The sequence below is a fragment of the Peromyscus leucopus genome, chromosome 1 (genome assembly GCF_004664715.2).
Source record: "Peromyscus leucopus breed LL Stock chromosome 1, UCI_PerLeu_2.1, whole genome shotgun sequence".
NCBI classification, from domain to species: Eukaryota; Metazoa; Chordata; class Mammalia; order Rodentia; family Cricetidae; genus Peromyscus; species Peromyscus leucopus.
Genome location: NC_051063.1, coordinates 59,840,871 through 59,857,592, shown reverse-complemented (window position 1 = coordinate 59,857,592; position 16,722 = coordinate 59,840,871). Strand labels below are relative to the sequence as shown.

At 52.5% G+C, this 16,722-nt stretch overlaps 1 protein-coding gene across 9 annotated transcripts in view; it reads right to left on the bottom strand.

Annotated features, from left to right (window-relative positions):
- Ano1 (anoctamin 1) overlaps nucleotides 1-16,722 on the bottom strand; it is a 169,288-nt gene that overhangs the window by 7,244 nt on the left and 145,322 nt on the right. For all 9 annotated transcript variants that reach the window (XM_037208683.1, XM_028871423.2, XM_037208673.1 and 6 more), the window contains 5 exons: nucleotides 15,145-15,245; nucleotides 14,230-14,375; nucleotides 9,720-9,872; nucleotides 3,384-3,436; nucleotides 1,705-1,889 (listed from right to left, as the gene is read on the bottom strand). In XM_037208683.1, coding sequence (XP_037064578.1) covers nucleotides 1,705-1,889; nucleotides 3,384-3,436; nucleotides 9,720-9,872; nucleotides 14,230-14,375; nucleotides 15,145-15,245 — 638 coding nt within the window. The remainder of the gene's footprint in view (nucleotides 1-1,704; nucleotides 1,890-3,383; nucleotides 3,437-9,719; nucleotides 9,873-14,229; nucleotides 14,376-15,144; nucleotides 15,246-16,722) is intronic.

Sequence of the window (16,722 nt, the reverse complement as noted above, 5' to 3'; positions counted from 1 at the left end):
AGCAAGAGGTGGTCTGAGCCTCCCTCTCCAGACTGGGCAGTCCCGAGACCCTGCAGGGGCAAGCGGGGTACTCTGCAGAGCTACTAAGCAGGGGAAGTTGGTAGAAGCAGCAAGCTTCTGAGGTGACTTGTGTTTTCAACACGGGAGGGTCCCCTGGGCTGAGGCATTTCTGTCCCAGGTTGTGTGCAGAGAGAGTGCTTTCAGACATGGAAGTCAGGCTGGGCTGTCTCCTCTCAACACCTGCCCTCCCAGGCTCCACCTCCTTTGTTCCCTTTCTTTCCTCTTTCTTTTTCCTTGTAGTAGCCTCCTGCTACTTGAATAAATAAATAAATAAGTATATTATTTATTCATATATAAACATATCATGTATAACAAATACAATACATTTATAAATATATAAACTTATTTATTTATTTATTTATTTATTTGAGTCAGGGTCTCATTAGCCTAGGTTGCCTCAAACTCAATACACAGCCTAAAACTGATCCTCCTGCTTCCATCTCCCAGGGTAACAGTGTCAGACCCCGCCTCTTAAAGGCACCTTTCCTCTGCCAGCCACCCTGAGGAGGAGCTTCCCGCATGGGAATCTTCACGGATAACCCACATCCATTCCAGAGCATGAGCACCAGGTTGGCTTCTAGGGAATAGATTATGTGTATAACCAGAGCCCCAGAAACAGTGAACGGCTCTCTGCCCCTTCCTGCCCGTCCCCCACATTTGATCTATTATTAAAGACAGGGCCTCAGCTGGGCAGTGCGTACCTTTAATCCCAGCTGTCTGGCTTTAGGTCCTGCCGCCCAGACTTAGACTTGGAAGACAGAGGCAGGAGGGTCTCTGTGAGTTTGGGGCCACCTGGACTACACAGTGAGTTAGTTCCAGGACAGCCAGGGCTACACAGAGAAACCCTATCACAGAAGAAAAAAGTAAACAAACAAACAAACAAACCCACACAACAACAAACAAAACAGGAAAGTGTTTGGGGTAGTCCAGCCTTGCCTCAGCCTCTTGAATGCTTGGATGATAGGTATGCACCACCATGTATGACATCATACGTGCTTGCGTGCATGCAGTGCGTGCGTGCGTGCGTGCGTGTGTGTGTGTGTGTGTGTGTGTGTGTGTGTGTCCAAATACACAATATATACACATACATTTTTTTTTGGTTTTCTGTTTTTTAATTTTTAAAAAAGATTTTTACTTGTTTTAAGTATATGAATGTTTTGCCTGCATATGTGTATGTCTGTGCACCACATTCATGGTGCCAATGGAGGCCAGAAGAGGGCTTCAGGTCCCCTGTAACTGGAGTTATAGATGGTTGTGAACCACTTGTGGGTGCTGGGAATCAAACACAAGAACAAGTGTCCTTAACTGCTAAGCCACCTCTCTGGCTCATGTTATGCTTTTTTTTTTTTTTTTTGAGACAAGATCTAATAGCACAGGCTGGCCTCAATCTCAGTATGTAGCTGAAGATGGCCTTGAACTTCTGATCTTTTGTTTCCACCTCCCAGTAGACTACATTTGAGGCATGGTAGCAATCCCCCTGCCGCAGGCTCCAAGTGTGGGATTATATAGACATGTGCCACCCCCGCTGTCATTTAACAAACTGCATGTAAGTAGTCCTTGAGCCCTGCACCTGAAGCAGCAGCCTGGCTTCTCCCAGCTGCCTCTGCAAGGACCTCTCTTCAGGAGGAGACATGCAAGCAGTACCTGCAGATCTGAACCTCATAGCCCAGGTCCAGGGGGTCATTGGGTGCTGTGCCATTCTGGAAGTCGCTGACATTGAAGGAGGAGAGGGTGTGGTTGACAAAGCCGTGCATGGTCCCGTTCTGACTGTACATGTAGAGGTACACCAGGCGAGGGATGAAGTCAGACGTGAACGAGATCACAAAGGCCTGCCAGGGAAAAGGGGTGAATGTGAGTGAGGATCCGGGGAGAGGCAGGGCAGGGCGGGGCAGGATTGCATGGGTGAACAAAGGGTTAGGACGTCCCTGTCCTCTCTGCAGCTTGCAGGAGTCCGGAGGGCTGTGGCAGTGGTCCTTAAGTAGGGACAGTAGGGATAGTAGGGTGCCTTGCTCAGGCTGTGTGGCTCTGGGAGAAGCGCACAACCTCTCTGTGCTATCCTGTTCTTGTTCAACAAGTTGACCACACCCACTGAGCACAGACCTAACCTCCTGGGCTTGCCAGAGAAATTCAAGAGCCCTGAGAAGGAATCTGCAAACTGTAAAGTTCCTGCCTATCTCTATGGCAGCATTCAAGCAGGGGCCTCTGATGGCTGTGTGGCCTTGGGTGTGTCACCCTTCCTTTCTGTGCCTTAGCTATCTATAACATGGGGCTTGCGGGGCTGTACCTCCACAGCTGTGTACAGGGTAACGGCTTGGTATGTGGCAAGAACCTAGCAGGTTTAGAATATTCTGGGAGCATCTGACATTGTCGCTGCTGTCCTCATGAGATGTCCTGTGTGTGCCCAGGCTTCACACATTTCACACAGGCTATACTCGGGGCCACCTCATTCTGGACCCTAATTTTGCACCCCTGGGGTCAGGCATGGAGCTTCAGCTATTTCAGCCCTTGTCAGTTCCTTTAACAAGGGGCCTCAAGGCCTCATTTGGAGATGCGGGCACTTGGCAGGAGGCAAGGACAGAATGGAGTCTGGAAGCTCCTGGTGGCTTGACTGTCACCCCTATGCCCAGTGGGAACTGGATCCCAGGTGTCCCTGCACCGGACACCCTGGGCCTGCGACTGTTCTGGGAGCTACCCTGCTTCCCATGTGCAGTGTCTGCAGACGGGGCTCAGTCAGCGGACGAAAGGCAGAAGGCTACAGGGACGATGCCGTGGGTGCTACAGGCCCACGTGTGGTTTCTGGGCCTCTGAGCCAGCTTTGGGTTTCGCTGCAGTAATATGGAGCCTGTGGAGACCACAGTGGCCAAGAGCTATGCCACCATTGACCAGGAAAAGCTAGTAGGGGCCATACCATGTGCTGGGAAGACATGGTCATGAGCTGGGAAGGAAGTGTGACACCAGGCTTGATAGAGAACGGGCGATACCTTTGTCTCTCCCTTTTCAGGTGTTACAAACAGGTTTTTTGTTTGTTTGGAGACAGTGTCTTATGTAGCCCAGGCTGGTCTTGAACTCTCTATGAGGATGAGTGCGGCCTTGAACTTCAGATCCTTCTGCCTCCCCGTCCGTAAGAGCTGGAAGCACATGTGTGCTCCACCATACCTGGTTTATTCAATGCTGGGGATGAAACTCAGGCCTCATGCATGCTAGACTAGCACTCCACCTCCTGAGCCACAGCCCTAGTCCTCAAGGGAAGTTTCTAAAGAGAGACATCCCAACAGCCCCGGTGGCCTCACTGCCCAGCCAGGATTCCCACTCCCGTCACTTACATTAATGATGACAGCCAGCTTCCCGACGCCTCTAAGAATGTTATACCAGATGCCTAGGGGAGAAGCAGATGGGAACTCCTGTGAACTGATGTACGGTTTCTGACACCCAGGCAGGGCCTGGGTGGGCCCAACATTGCAGGAACTGGGGCAGCTAGAGGGCCATCCCCAGCAATGCTGGAAAAGGCACGGAAGGAGCCCAGGGAATGCCAATGCCCTGGCTGTACTGTGTTGCTGTGTTACCTTCTGGGTTGTCTATGAGTTCCAAGGCTTAGACATTCCCTAGGGGCCCTGCACCCTCCCTGTGAACCTGTCTAGATGTGCTTAGTGCAAGAAGATCCCTTTCCTACACCCCAGTGCAGCTCTGGCTAGAGCATCCTGGCTGGTGAGGCTGGGATCTTGCCTTGGGGGTGATGCTCAGCAGCGTTCAAGCCAACCATCATGCTTGGATATGACCTGGCTTCTACTGCTGTGATCCCAGATGGGCAGAAGGCTTACCCCAGTGTGGTGGGACCTTGCTTCTCAGCCATTCTCCAGTGGAAAGGAGAAGGAACAAGACCCAGGAAGGAGGTGAGGTGCTTAGCGAGGGCCTCCAGGCTGAGATTCCTGCAGGGAGTCCCATGCACTGTGTCCCCCAGCCCCAACCTCACCCATGAGGCTGGGAGTGTGTCTAGGGGTCCTGTCCTGAATTGCATTCCATTAGGCCAAGAGTGTGTCCTGTCCATTCTGGCTCCCCGTCCTGAGCCAGGTCTATGGCTTCTCAGAAGTCACCCTGGGTGGATCCTACCGTCTCCACCCTTGGGGAAACAATGGCAGGTGTTTTGTTCCAGGTGTGGTGGATGGCCAGGTACCTCATGCTGCGTCGCCCCCCTCCCCTCCACCCCCGACTCCATCTAGAAGTAGTAGGCAGCTTTCAAACTCTCATTTTTGAGCTTCACACTGGTGGCCCATGAGGCCAGCAGGTGTTCAGCCCTGGCTTCCCAGGATCTGTGACGTAGTTTGACCAGCGGCCAAAGCTATAGCAATGTGCATGCATTAGATGAGTCCTCCTGCCCTAGCCAGCGACAATTCCAGAATAAAACAGCTTCCATCATGGCAATGAGACACCCATGCATAGCCACCAGGTGGGAAGTCTCAGAAAGAGCCATCCCACCTTCCTGCCCCTAGTGAGTGACAGTCTACTCCGATGAGATGTTCACGCACATCTACCTGGTGCTTCCTGTGATGGTGGTTCTGGCTAGCTTCCTGCTAGCAGAAGTGGTAGGCAGACAGGTAGATCCTGCATGCCAAAAACTGCACAGGCATGAGGGGGCCAGCAAGGGCACTAGGAGGGAAGGGTGTCCTTGTGAGGTCATTGCAAACATAGATCACTCACTGGTGGAAACCCTTCACGCCTGGGCTCGTGGGTCGTGTTTCAGGAGCTCAGAACTCTTCTGTAGACTCAGCGCAGGCTGTGGTTCATGCATCATTGTGTCTCCAGAGCCTCGCTGCATTTACCTATTAGGTGTTTGTTCACTGGCTGCACAAATGCATGCAGTCTTTTCAGATAAAACCAGAGCAGAGGATACAAAGGGCAGACTCCCGGGAATGGTTGAGACCGGTGAGAGGGTCCAGCAGTTAAAAGCTCCCCTGTCCAAGCTTGATGAGCAGAGTTCCATCTCCTGAACCCACTGAGTAAGACAGGCTTCTGATAGAGATCCTGTGGCTGATGGCAGCATCCTCTGCAGATCATCTGACCACACCTGTTCCCTACATGCAGAGGAGTCCGCGATGCCACCTCTTGTAGCCACCAGACACTTCTTGAAGCTTTAGCTCTTTGCTTTCTCTCTCTCTCTCTCTCCTCTCTTCTTTTCTTTCTTTCTTTTTTCTTTTTTTGGAGACAGGGTCTCATGTGGCCCAAGCTAGCTTCAAATTCACTATGAGCCAAGGATGGTTTTGAACTCCTGATCTTCCTCCTCCTACCTCCCAGGTGTTAGGATTACAGGTGGGTGCCACTGTGTCTGAGTTATGTGGTGCTGGAGACCAAACCCAGGGCTTTGTGCACGGCAGGCAAGCACTCGACCTGGGCCAGACCCCTAGTCAAACACCGGTGGGTCTCAGGGCGGCCTCCGACTTACCTCATCTCAGTCCACGTTCACCACTGCCCTTTCACCACAACTGGCAAAGCTCACGCCGAAGCTTATTTTACTTATTAATTTAGTAAACAGATTTATTTTTGAGACAAGGTCTTATTCTATAGCCCAAAGTCTGGCCTGGAACTCATTATGTAGCCTAGGCTGACCTCAAACATGCAGCAATCCTCCTGCCTCAGCCTCCTCAGTGCTCGGATTTACAAGCATGACTATGCCCCATCTACAGACATGTTTTTATTTGAACATGTGTTTTCAGTTTCCCAGGGCATAAACCAGGAACAGGATTGCTGGGTGACTGATAATTTTGCCGTGTACTTCGGTCTCAGAACTCCAGTCATACTGGGGGGCGGGGGGAAGAACTTTCCCCTCCCTTCTCTTTATTAGATTTTCTTAGACAGGGTGTCACTGTGTAGCCTTAGCTGGCCTGGGACTCACACAGGTCCACTTGCCTCTGTTTCCTGTTGGGTTCAAAAACATGTGCCAGAACAACCGGCTAAAGCCTATTTTTACTTTATTTATTATTTTTGGAGATAGGATTTCACGTAGCCCAGGCTACCTTGAACTTGAGATGAGGAACCCTGAGTGACCTTGAACTTCTAATCCTCTTGCTTCCCCCTCCTGAGTGCTGGGATTACAGGTGTGCACCATCTCGTGTGGTCCTTCTTTTTCTCCTTCTTCCTCTTCCTCCACCGCTCCAGAGAACTCTAAACCCCATTTCCAATAGCTTGACAAAGAAGCATGCTGGGCAAGCCAGGTGCTCCATGAAGACATGGCACCCACTCACTCAGGGCTGAGGCCAGTGACTAGGGCTTCTCACTTCGTGCAGTACAGAGCAGGGAGTCCTTACCACCCGAAGACCTGGATTCTGGGGTCCTCCACACACACACGGTAGGCCCCCGACAGAGACTTCCACCTCAGAGGCCATGTGACAAAGGCTCCTGCAGTCAGGAGCACAGCTGTCCCTAGCAGGGGTCTGTGGGGGTGCAGGCCACTGGCGCCACTGGGTCTCCTGTCCCCTGGGAACGCTGGCCCAGAGGCCCTGCACGGATCAGAAGAGGAAGACAAAAGCCCCTTTGAGCAAAAGGTGACAGCTCTGGAGGCCACAAACAAGCATGTGAAAGGCGGATCACGCCTCCAACCAAATGGGCAGGAACCAGGAAGCAGCCACTGATCCGTGAGGCCTGGGAAAAAGCAAGGAGCCGGGAGCAGCGAGGCTTCAGAGGACACGCCGGGAGTCCCATGGGGGCAGGGATGACAGCAAGAGCTGGGAGGCCACCCACAGTACCCTGTTCACCCTGGTGGGTTTGCAAGTTTTTAGAGGACACCCTCTAGGGCTAGCCAGCCTCGGTCCAGAAGCAAAATTCACCAGACAGTGACCTACCCACTGAGATTCCCCTGGGGCATTTGTGAGAACCCAAAGGGCGATAGTATGGCCATCCGCTTTTCTTCTTTTCCAGCAACGGGACAGTGAACTTTAGGGTCTCTAAAAAATTACCCAAGTTCCCTTTGGGCCTCCAGCATTCAGTACAGGGTTTTCAAAGTTGACCCTCTGCTCATTTAGGAGATGGAGGACTCTGGTTTTCTGGGCAATGGGACCTAGACTTTGCCTGGCTTCCTCTGAGGTTCCTCCAAGGGCCCAACAGGTGGAAAGTTCCAGAAGTTTGCACCGGATACATTTCTGGGCTGTCTTAGAGTAGGATGTGGGGTGTCCATCCTACGGCTCAGACACAGTCCAGACACGGTCCGGGGGTCATTCTCCATCAGCCCTCTGGGAAACAGCTTTTACATTTGTAAAAGCAAAAGGGAAACATGCCTGGATTTGGCCTTCCACTGAGGATCCTTGTGTCCCAAAGCTGTGACAAGCCAAGAGCTCCTGAAGGTCTCTTGTACCCCTGGGATCACCAGCCTGGCCAAACCTGGGTGTGGCTTACCCCATGATCACAGTGGGGCAGAATAGGGGACACTGGGGGGCTGGAAGGGTCAGTTTGTCCAGGGACTTTCAATGCTTTTAAATCTGTGGGCAGAACCTGGGGAGGCCTACTTGGGTGTCTGTTTCCATTGTCTTAGTTGCCTGAGTAGGAGGTGGCATCAGGAAGCCACAGTGTCCAAGCACAGCACAACGACCTCATACATGAGTCCTGGCTCTGACCTCTTCCTCATCCAGCACCCATGTTTCCTGGCCACTCTCAGGCTGTGTGTGTGTGTGTGTGTGTGTGTGTGTGTGTGTGTGTGTGTGTGTGTGTGTGTACGTATACACAGGCATTGTAGCACAGATGTGAGTTAGGCTATAGAACCACACAGATGAAGTCACCATAGTTGATGTGCTTAGCTTTTACCATGGCAACCTCATCTAGCTCACTGTAAAAGACCACGAGGTGATAGAAAAGCCTGAGCCACCTTCTCAGAGGCAGCTAGAAGGCTGGAGGATGTGGTCATCCATGGCAGGAGCTGGTCAGGCTTTGGCCATCCATAGCAGGAGCTGGCCAGGCTACCAGAAGCCAAGCGATGGCCCAAAGAGCACCCAGCCGGGCAGAGACACTAACAAAAGCAGGAGAGAATATGGAATAGGTGGTGCAATCTGAGGGTTGCCATAGGGGTGGATGGTACTACCCAAAAATTCCCCATGGAATGACCTGGATATCTAGAGGGCTGGGGAGGGTCTTAGAAAAGCCAATGCTGCAGGGCATGGTGGCACACACCTTTAATTCCAGCACTGGGGAGGCTAAAGCAAGTGGATCTCTGAGTTTGAGGCCAGTCTGGTCTACAAGGTGAGTTCCAGGAAAGCCAGGGCTACACAGAAAAACCCCGTATCAAAAAAACAAAAACAAACAAACAAAACAAAATCAAACAAAAACAAACAACCCAATGTCACCCCTTATAATCTTACTAACTCCTGTTTGGGTCACAGAACCCAACCCAAATATCCCCTATCACTGGGGAATATCATCTATAAGGGTAGGTGACCAATAGCTTCCTTCATGTGATTCAATATTCGCTTATTCCAAGCATCAGCACAGAGATGTCCTTCTCACTAAGACTGTGTTCAAGAGGGGATGGATTAGAGGACAGTGGGTCCCACTTTAGGATAAGAGGGACACTGTCCTTGCTGGCTCTGGTTGAGGTTTGCCTGGACCTGGAGCTCTGTCAACTCCGTTTCCCATGTCCTCTACTCTTCCCGCTACACCCAGTGTCTCTCCTTAACTGCCTCTGAGGCCATGGCTACTGTAGCCCTGTGAATACCACTCCTCATCCCCCTGTTCTCCATGTGTGACACATAGCCAAGAGACTCCCGGTTCACAGCCCCGTGCTGAGTTTCATCCTGGCCTTGAACTTCTTGGACAAGTCATCCAATAACACAACTGCACTTCCTTGGCACCCTCTCTTTTCAAAAACATTTCATTCAAGGTTTTATTTTTTATTCATTTATTTGTGTGTGTGTGTGCCCGTGTGTGTGTGCCCGTGTGTGTGTGTGTGTGTGTGTGTGTGTGTGTGTGTGTGTGTGTGCCCTTGCAAGCCAGAATAAGGCACTGGATCCTCTGGTGTTTAAGCTACAGGCAGTTGCGAGCTGCCCAACATGACACCATGAGGGTTAGGCACTGAACTCAGGTCCTCTGCAAGAGTCGCAGGAACTGCTGCCCGCTCTCTCCAACCCCAACTACCCTCTTCCCATGAGCACCGAGTGCTGACTGGAGTGCTGACAGGAGGCAGGAGGCACTGGATGAGAAGCTAATGTTCTGGCCCCACTGGTCTATCTCTTAGCTCTGGAGCAACCCCAGCACTGCGGGGCGGGGTGTGGAGAATAAGCATGGAGGAAAAACATCACCTCAAGTGTGTCTGACGCACTCCGGAAGAGCCATTACAGACTTACTTAAAACATGACTCTCGGGGTTTTTTTGTGATTTTCTTTTTGTTACTCGGTTGTGCTGTTCTGGGGCATGAACTTGGTGGATGACAATGTCATATCATAACACTGACAGGAGACCTCTAATAGTAGACAGTCAGAGAGCTGACAAACGAGTCCCACATGTCACTGGTTGCTGACACATCTTGGAGATTTGAGGACCAGTTGGCCAGACTCAAGATTTTTCATGACGTGGGAAGGCATTGGGGAAGCCCTTGTAGGGAACAGTGGCCTGGACCCCACTGGTTTCTTGAGAGCAGCAGTTTCCTGCCCTCGTGTGCTGAACCCGTCTCGCAGCTCACTTACCAATGTCTTTGGCTCTGATGGCTACGGGCCTCCGTAGCTCAGTGACAAACTTTTTGGCATCCAGGCGGATCTCGATGATGTTGTTTAGCAGGGCGAACAGCGGGGCCAGAGGGAAGGAGGCAACAAAGAGGGTGACAAAGCCGAACTGGATGACTGTAGGGAGAGCAAGCGCGTCAGCAACGCAGTCACCTGACACCCTGACTCAGACCATGGCTGCCTGGCACCCTGCCTCAGGAGCCCACCTGTGCGGATCTGCCAGCAGGTACATGAGGAGCTCTCTGGAGAGAGCCACTACCACCTTGGGCAATGTCCAGGGGACTGACTGAAGACAAAAGTCACAGTATCAGGAATTCAGCATGGCTGACTTTATGACAATCTTCCTGCCCCAGCCTCCCAAGTGCTGGGATTATGGCAGTGTGCCATCATGTCTGGATTAGTTAGTTGTTTTTGTATTTGTGTCTGTGCATGTATGGGCACATGTGCATGAGTGTGCATGGAGACCAGAAAATGTTAATTAAGTTCTCAGGTACCACCCACCTTGGTGGTTTTTTTTTTTTTTTTTTTTGTTAGTAGGATCTCTCACTGGGACTTGGGGATCACAGATTAGGCTAGACTGACTGCCCAGGGAGCCCCCTGTTTCTGCCACTACCCTCAGCTTTTCACAAGGGTTCTGGGGATTGAACTCAGGTCTTTACATTTGTGAAAAAAGTACATACTGAGCCATTTTCTAACTCCACATGTGTAATTTTTAGACCTGTTGGTAACGTGCTCTGGTCATGTTCACCCTGGTGTGACTCTTGAGTCACAGGCATGCTCGAGGGTCACAGGTCTGACCTTACGAAATCTCTGCTCATAGGCAGATCACAGTGAGCTCAAGGCCTGGCCTGGCCCCTCCCTGAGGCCAAATCTCCCATCGTCAGAGTTTCCCTTGGGTCAGAAAGGCCTGCTTCTGTTACTGTGTCTCAAGAGTCCCTCCTGTCCTCTCCCATCAGGTCTAGGACAGTAGGAGGACATCTGTCCTCCAAGGTTATCCCAGCCTTCTGTTTCCAGGCCTCGTGGTACTGTTCACTCTGGGCTTCTTCAGCCCTGGAAGCTGCAGTCAGTCTGAGTTAAAACAGGTCAGGAAAAGGTCACCAGAGAGATGAGAGTCAGAAAGCTGGTCCAGAAGCTGTATGGCAGGACCTGATCCAAGGGTGCTCCGTGCCAGGGGGTAAACAAGGAAGCTGCAGAATGTCACCCTGTGCTCAGCCGACTGAGTATGACTATTGTTACCAGGGTGAGCCGGGCAGGAGACTGTGGGAACTGTTTCCCAGATGTCTTGGTGACCTATCATTGGCCATGGAGTGTGGGGCAGTAGGGTGGGATGCCTCTGCTGAGGTCTGGAGGTGCTGGGAGGTTATGGTGGAACAGGACCAGCCATGTGCCATGATTGTGTGCATGGGCCATGGCTGCCGAGGCTCAGGCTCAGGGGTGCTGTAGGTAGGCTTTCCCACTTAAAAATAACCTGGCACAGGGTCTCATGTGGCCCAGGATGGCCTCCAGTTTACCATGTAGCCAAAGATGACCTTGAACTTCTGCCTCTTCTGCCTCCACTTCCCAAGTGCTGGGATTACAGTACAGGCCTGTACTACCATGCCTGGTTTATGCTGGGGATTGAGCCCAGGGCCTTGTGCATGCTAAGCAAGCACCCTACCATTGGAGCTACAGTCCCAGCCTTGGTTTTTCCACTTCTGAGTGATGGCACTGCCTCATCCAGCCTGAAGGGAAGGAGAAAGAGACAATAGAGGGGAGGTGGGAGAGACTGGGGCTCAAGCTAGCACCCTCCCATCCACACCTGTGCCCAGCCTTAGATTTCCCTGGAGGAGAAGATGGCAGCTGATGTGACAGGGAGAAAGCCAGGTGGGGAGTGTGCCCTAGTGCTGGGCTGGGGTGGGCTTCTAGGCACAGAAGGCCTCTGTCCCTGAGGTCTCTTATCTCTAAGCCCTGGAGGATCATGGGAGCCTGAGGTGAGCATTCAGTAGTTGAGAGAAATGACCACATCTCAGTTAACCACAGGGCATTCTTCTATGGTTATCTGCTCTCCCAGAGCCTCCTCAGAGGGCAGAGGCTGACATTAGGGATAGAAGGACCAGTGCCTAGACTCTACTGGCCAGGGCCTTGGGGCTGAACAGGGGAAAGAGAGAAGCCCGGAGTCCCATTTGCCCCTACAGCATGCTCTTCTGAGTCTTGAGGTGAGATGATTCCTGCTGGTCATGAGGGCAGTTGGGAGCTACCTGCTTAGAACCACATGGACAAACAGGGAGTGGCAGGGAGGTGTTTGTGGGGGCAGAATGCTCTGGCCAAGGCTCTGCAGTCTGAAGGTCACCTGCTCATCACTGCCCTGTAAGCCAAGGCTGAGGAGCGCTGGGGCCACACACCAGGCCTGCCTTGACTCTCAGCACCATGGTCAATGCAGAGTCCAGAGCAGTCCCTCCCCTGCCAGGACCTGGGGCAGGCCCGAAACTGCGCTTTCGAGTCCTGTCCATGGTGGCTGAGGCCATGTCAACCTAAGCTCCCTGGTGCCTGAGTCTTCCCGACTGCGTCCACTCATCCATACATCCAATGAACATGCACTGAGCATCTGCTGTACACTTGGGTCCATTCTAGGGGTGGCAGGTGGCAGTCAAGAGTGGGAAGAAGGGGCTGGAGAGATGGCTCAGTGGTTAAGAGCACTGGCTGTTCTTCCAGAGGTCCTGAGTTCAATTCCCAGCTACCACATGGTGGCTCACAACCATCTGTAATGAGATCTGGTGCCCTCTTCTGGGATAAAGTTGTACATGCAGATAGAGCACTCATACACATAAAATAAAATAAATAAATCTTAAAAACAAAAAGAGTGGGAAGCAAAGGTCTTCCCTATCCTTCCATGAGACAGCTGGGAAGAGCAGTTGACGGTGCCAGTGGATTTAAAATGGGGTCAGAGGAGGAGTTGGATCCATAGAGGAGGAACAACTCTTTTAGCCACTGTGGGCAGAGAAAACCTTTATTGGGGGACACTCTGAGCAGAGTCTTGGAGGAAGGAAGAAAGAGGATCCATGCATGCATTTGAGGGAGAGCATTTCAGCAGAGGTACAGTAAAAGCAAAGGCCCCATGGCAGGCCCGAGCTACATGTTTGCAGAACAATGTGGAATCCAGTGTGAGCAGAGCAGAGGGGCAGGGTGGACAGGAGGGATCCTGGAAGGCCCCAGGGCCACACAGGCCGCACCTGGACTTTCCCATCTCTCTCTGGCTACCTCTCAGCATACTTCCATGCAAGGACACTCTCTGTTGACAAGGCTTACCCAGGCCTTGCTATGGGTACTGACTTCATGCTAGGGTCACGACAAGCCCAGGGAGAGTCGGGTACCTTGATGCTCAAGAAGAAGAGAGGAGTCATAGACCCAAAGGAGGACTCTAAAGGGGTGTGGTTATGGTAGTCCAAATGCTGGGGCCCGCCAATGGAGCTGGTCTTGCTGGTGAGGGAAGTGGAGGGAGAAGGAATTGTTACTTGGCTGTACACGTCACACTGTGTGGCAGGTGACCATGTGTAGCCTGTCCTGGGCCTTTGGAGGGCAAGGCTGAAGAAAAGGGATGGTGTTTACAGACCTGAGGAGGGAGCAGAGCCTACAGCCAGGAGTCTAGGCTAGGCATCTTCTGTTCCTGCCTCTGCCTGACCCTGCTGCATGGGTGAAGGGCACTGAGGTCATGGGCATCCCAGCTCCACAGCCCTTTCCCTATTTCTGTCTTGGTGGCCTGTTTCCCCCGCCGTGTGTGTGTGTGTGTGTGTGTGTGTGTGTGTGTGTGTGTGTTCACATGCGCGCAAGTATATATAAAAATCAGAGGTCATTCCTCAGGTGTGGTCCATTTTATTTTTTTGCCCAGGACCTCTCACTGCTCGGCACTTACCAAGTAGGCTAGGCTGGCTGGCTGGCTGGCGAGCCTCAAGGGTGCTCTTATCTGTCCCCCCAGTGCTGGGATTACAAGCACACATCACCACACCCAGTTTTTTTTTTTTAATGTGGGTTGTAGGGATTGAACTTTAATTTTAGTGCTTATAAGATACTTACCAACTAAGCCATCTCCCTAGCCCCAGTTTCCTTTTTGTTCGTTTTTTTTTGTTTTTTGTTTTTTGTTTTTTGGAGACAGGGTTTCTCTGAGTAGTTTTGGTGCCTGTCCTAGAACTCGCTCTGTTGACCAGACTGGCCTCAAACTCACAGAGATCCGCCTGGCTCTGCTTCCCCAGTGCTGGGATTAAAGGCGTGCGCAGGGAGCCTCTGCTGCCTGACCTTGTTTCGTTTTGGGGACTGGGTCTCACTATGTAGCCAAGGCTGGCTTCAAACTCAAGAGCCTCCTGCCTCGGCCTCTTAAGTGCTGGGATCGCAGGCAGGCAGGCAGGCAGGCGTCAATCACCATGCCCAGATCCATCGTTTTTTGCCAACTTTTTATCCCCCACAGCCTGTGCCCACCGCCCTGTCCCAGGATGCCACTCACTCATTTCCATGTACTCGGGCGTGAGACCGGCGAAGGGTTCGAGGTTGAAGTCCACCTCATAGCGCTGCTTCCGCTTCACATACTCCTCTCGGTCGGAGGGGCTCTGCCTGCGCAGCTTCAGGTAGCGGATGAACTTTTTCATCTTCCTGCAGGGGGCGCTGTGTCAGAGGGCAGCCAGCGGTAGGGGCTGCACCTATCAGGACCTCTGAGTCACTCTGTCGTGTCTGCTCTGAGCCTGAGCCACCCGTTAGCGTAGTGAAGCAGGCATCTTTTTTTGTTTTGTTTTGAGCCAGGGTCTCACTATTAGCCCTGGCTGACCTTGAATGTACTGTGTAGACCAGGCTAGCTTCAAACTCACACAAATCCACCTTCTTCTTCTTTCCTGGTGCTGGGATCAAAGGCATGTGCCACCATGCTTGGCTATATGCCTGTTGGAAGCGGACATATAGCTCTGCCCTTCTCCCCAAGGCAACACAAATCTGCTGGTTTCCTAAGACACTGAGAGGCAGGGAGAGTGAGAGACCAACCACTTATGGCCACGAGAGGCCACTGGAGGGACCCAGGAAGTGTGGGCTGTCCTATGCCCCTGTGGCCTCTCCTTAGTTCACTAAGGTCCTGGCTCCGGGGAACTTGTACCTCTGAGGAACAAGATGAATGGGGTTGACCCCTGGCTGTTTGCTCTGCCACTCAGGGGCCAGTGCGAGCCAAGGGCTGTGGAGCACCCTGAAGGTGGGAGTCCATATTGTCTCCAATGGGGCAACGTTTGCTCCATGTTCCCTCCCCATCCTCCTCACCTTCTGATGTCTCTTATCCCCAAAGAAGCTGATGCCTCCCCTGTCACAGAAGCGACTTGGAGAGTCCACCAGAGTCACCCACCCCTCTACTCTGTCCCCACCCGCAGCAGGTACCACTCACGGGATGCCGATCTCGAAGAGATTGTTCTGGATCAGCTGCTTGCCCAGCATGATGATGCTCAGCTGGATGCAGAGCTCCATGAGGCAGCCGCCCGGAGCACACTGTGGGACAGAGGGCAAGTCAGGTCTAGTCTGGCTCTTGGGTAGGGGGTGAGGCTAGCCCTCGACTTGTGGGGCAACTCATGGCCTTTTAAAAGTTAGGTTCAGGGCGAGGGAGGTGCTGGGTGGGTAAGAGCGCTTGCTGTGTAAACATGGATCTCTGAGTCTGAATCCCAAGCCAAGCATGGTTGCGTGTATCTGTTATCTCAGCTTTGTGGGGTGGGGGCAGAGGTAGGTGGACACCAAGATCACGCTGGCCAGTCATCCCATTTGTAATGGCGAGCTTCCAATTCAGTGAGAGACCCCGTCTCAAGGCACAGGGGAAAGTGACAGAGGAAGACGCCTGCCATTCTCCTCTAGCCACCCACATGCACATACCTGCACGTGTGCTTGTGTGCCCATGAAAACACACACACACGCACACGCACACACACGGTGGAGGTTCACATCCCCACCTTCTGAAACCCTGAGGATAAGACCTTATTTGTGACATGGCTGGTGTGATTAGTCAAGGGAGGTGGGACCATGCCCTGCTTCAGTGACCAGCATCCTCTAGAGAACACAAAGACCCAGAGGGAGACAGCATCTGGGGTGATGCAGAGAGGGCCACCAAGAAGCCAAGCGTGGTGGTGCGCACATACAATCTCAGCGCTGTGGAAGTGGAGGTAGGAAGATCAGGAGTTTAAAGTCAAACTCAACTACGTGAGTTCAGGGCCCGCCTGGGCTACGTTAGACCTTGTCTCAAAAAAAGAGCAGGAGGGGCTCAGTCAGTGAAGTGCTTGCCTCGCAAGTGTGGGGACCTGAATTCTATCCCCAGCTTGGGGTGGCATGTGTTTGTAATCTCAGTGCTGGGGAGGCAGAGGCAGGTGAATTCCTGGGGATCGCTGGCTGGCCAACCAGCTTAGTCTACTTGGTGAGCTCCAGGTTCCAGTGAGAGACCCTGTCTCAAAATGAAAGGTGGAGAGTGATGGAGGGATGATACATGAGGTTGACCTCCGGCCTCCACATGAACACACCATATACATACAAATACACACACACACACACACACACACACACACACACACATGCACACGCACATACACACACTAAAGAAGAGAGGAAGGGAGGAAGGGAGGGATGAAGGGAGAGAATGAGTTATCCATGATTCTACAGTCCCAGATGTTAGGAGAGGTGGGGACCCTCCCCAGGACACTTCAGAGGGAAGATCCCCACAACACCTTTGGGCGCTTTGTCCTTTCAAACCACCCTGTGCTGGAGCCCCTCTGCCTGTGAGCTGCTGTGCTGGAACCAGGGCTCAGAGTGGGGGGAGCCAACAAGTGGTCATGGTGGGCGGCTGGCCCTCAAGTTCCCTCTCCTGCCCTCTCCGGGCTGTGCTTATGCCCTGGCCACCCCTGCATAAGCTGGCACATGTGCAGCAGGTGGCCACCTGGCTGAGGTTCAACACCCCACTGTGCCTCCATTGGCTTGGGGCTTGCAG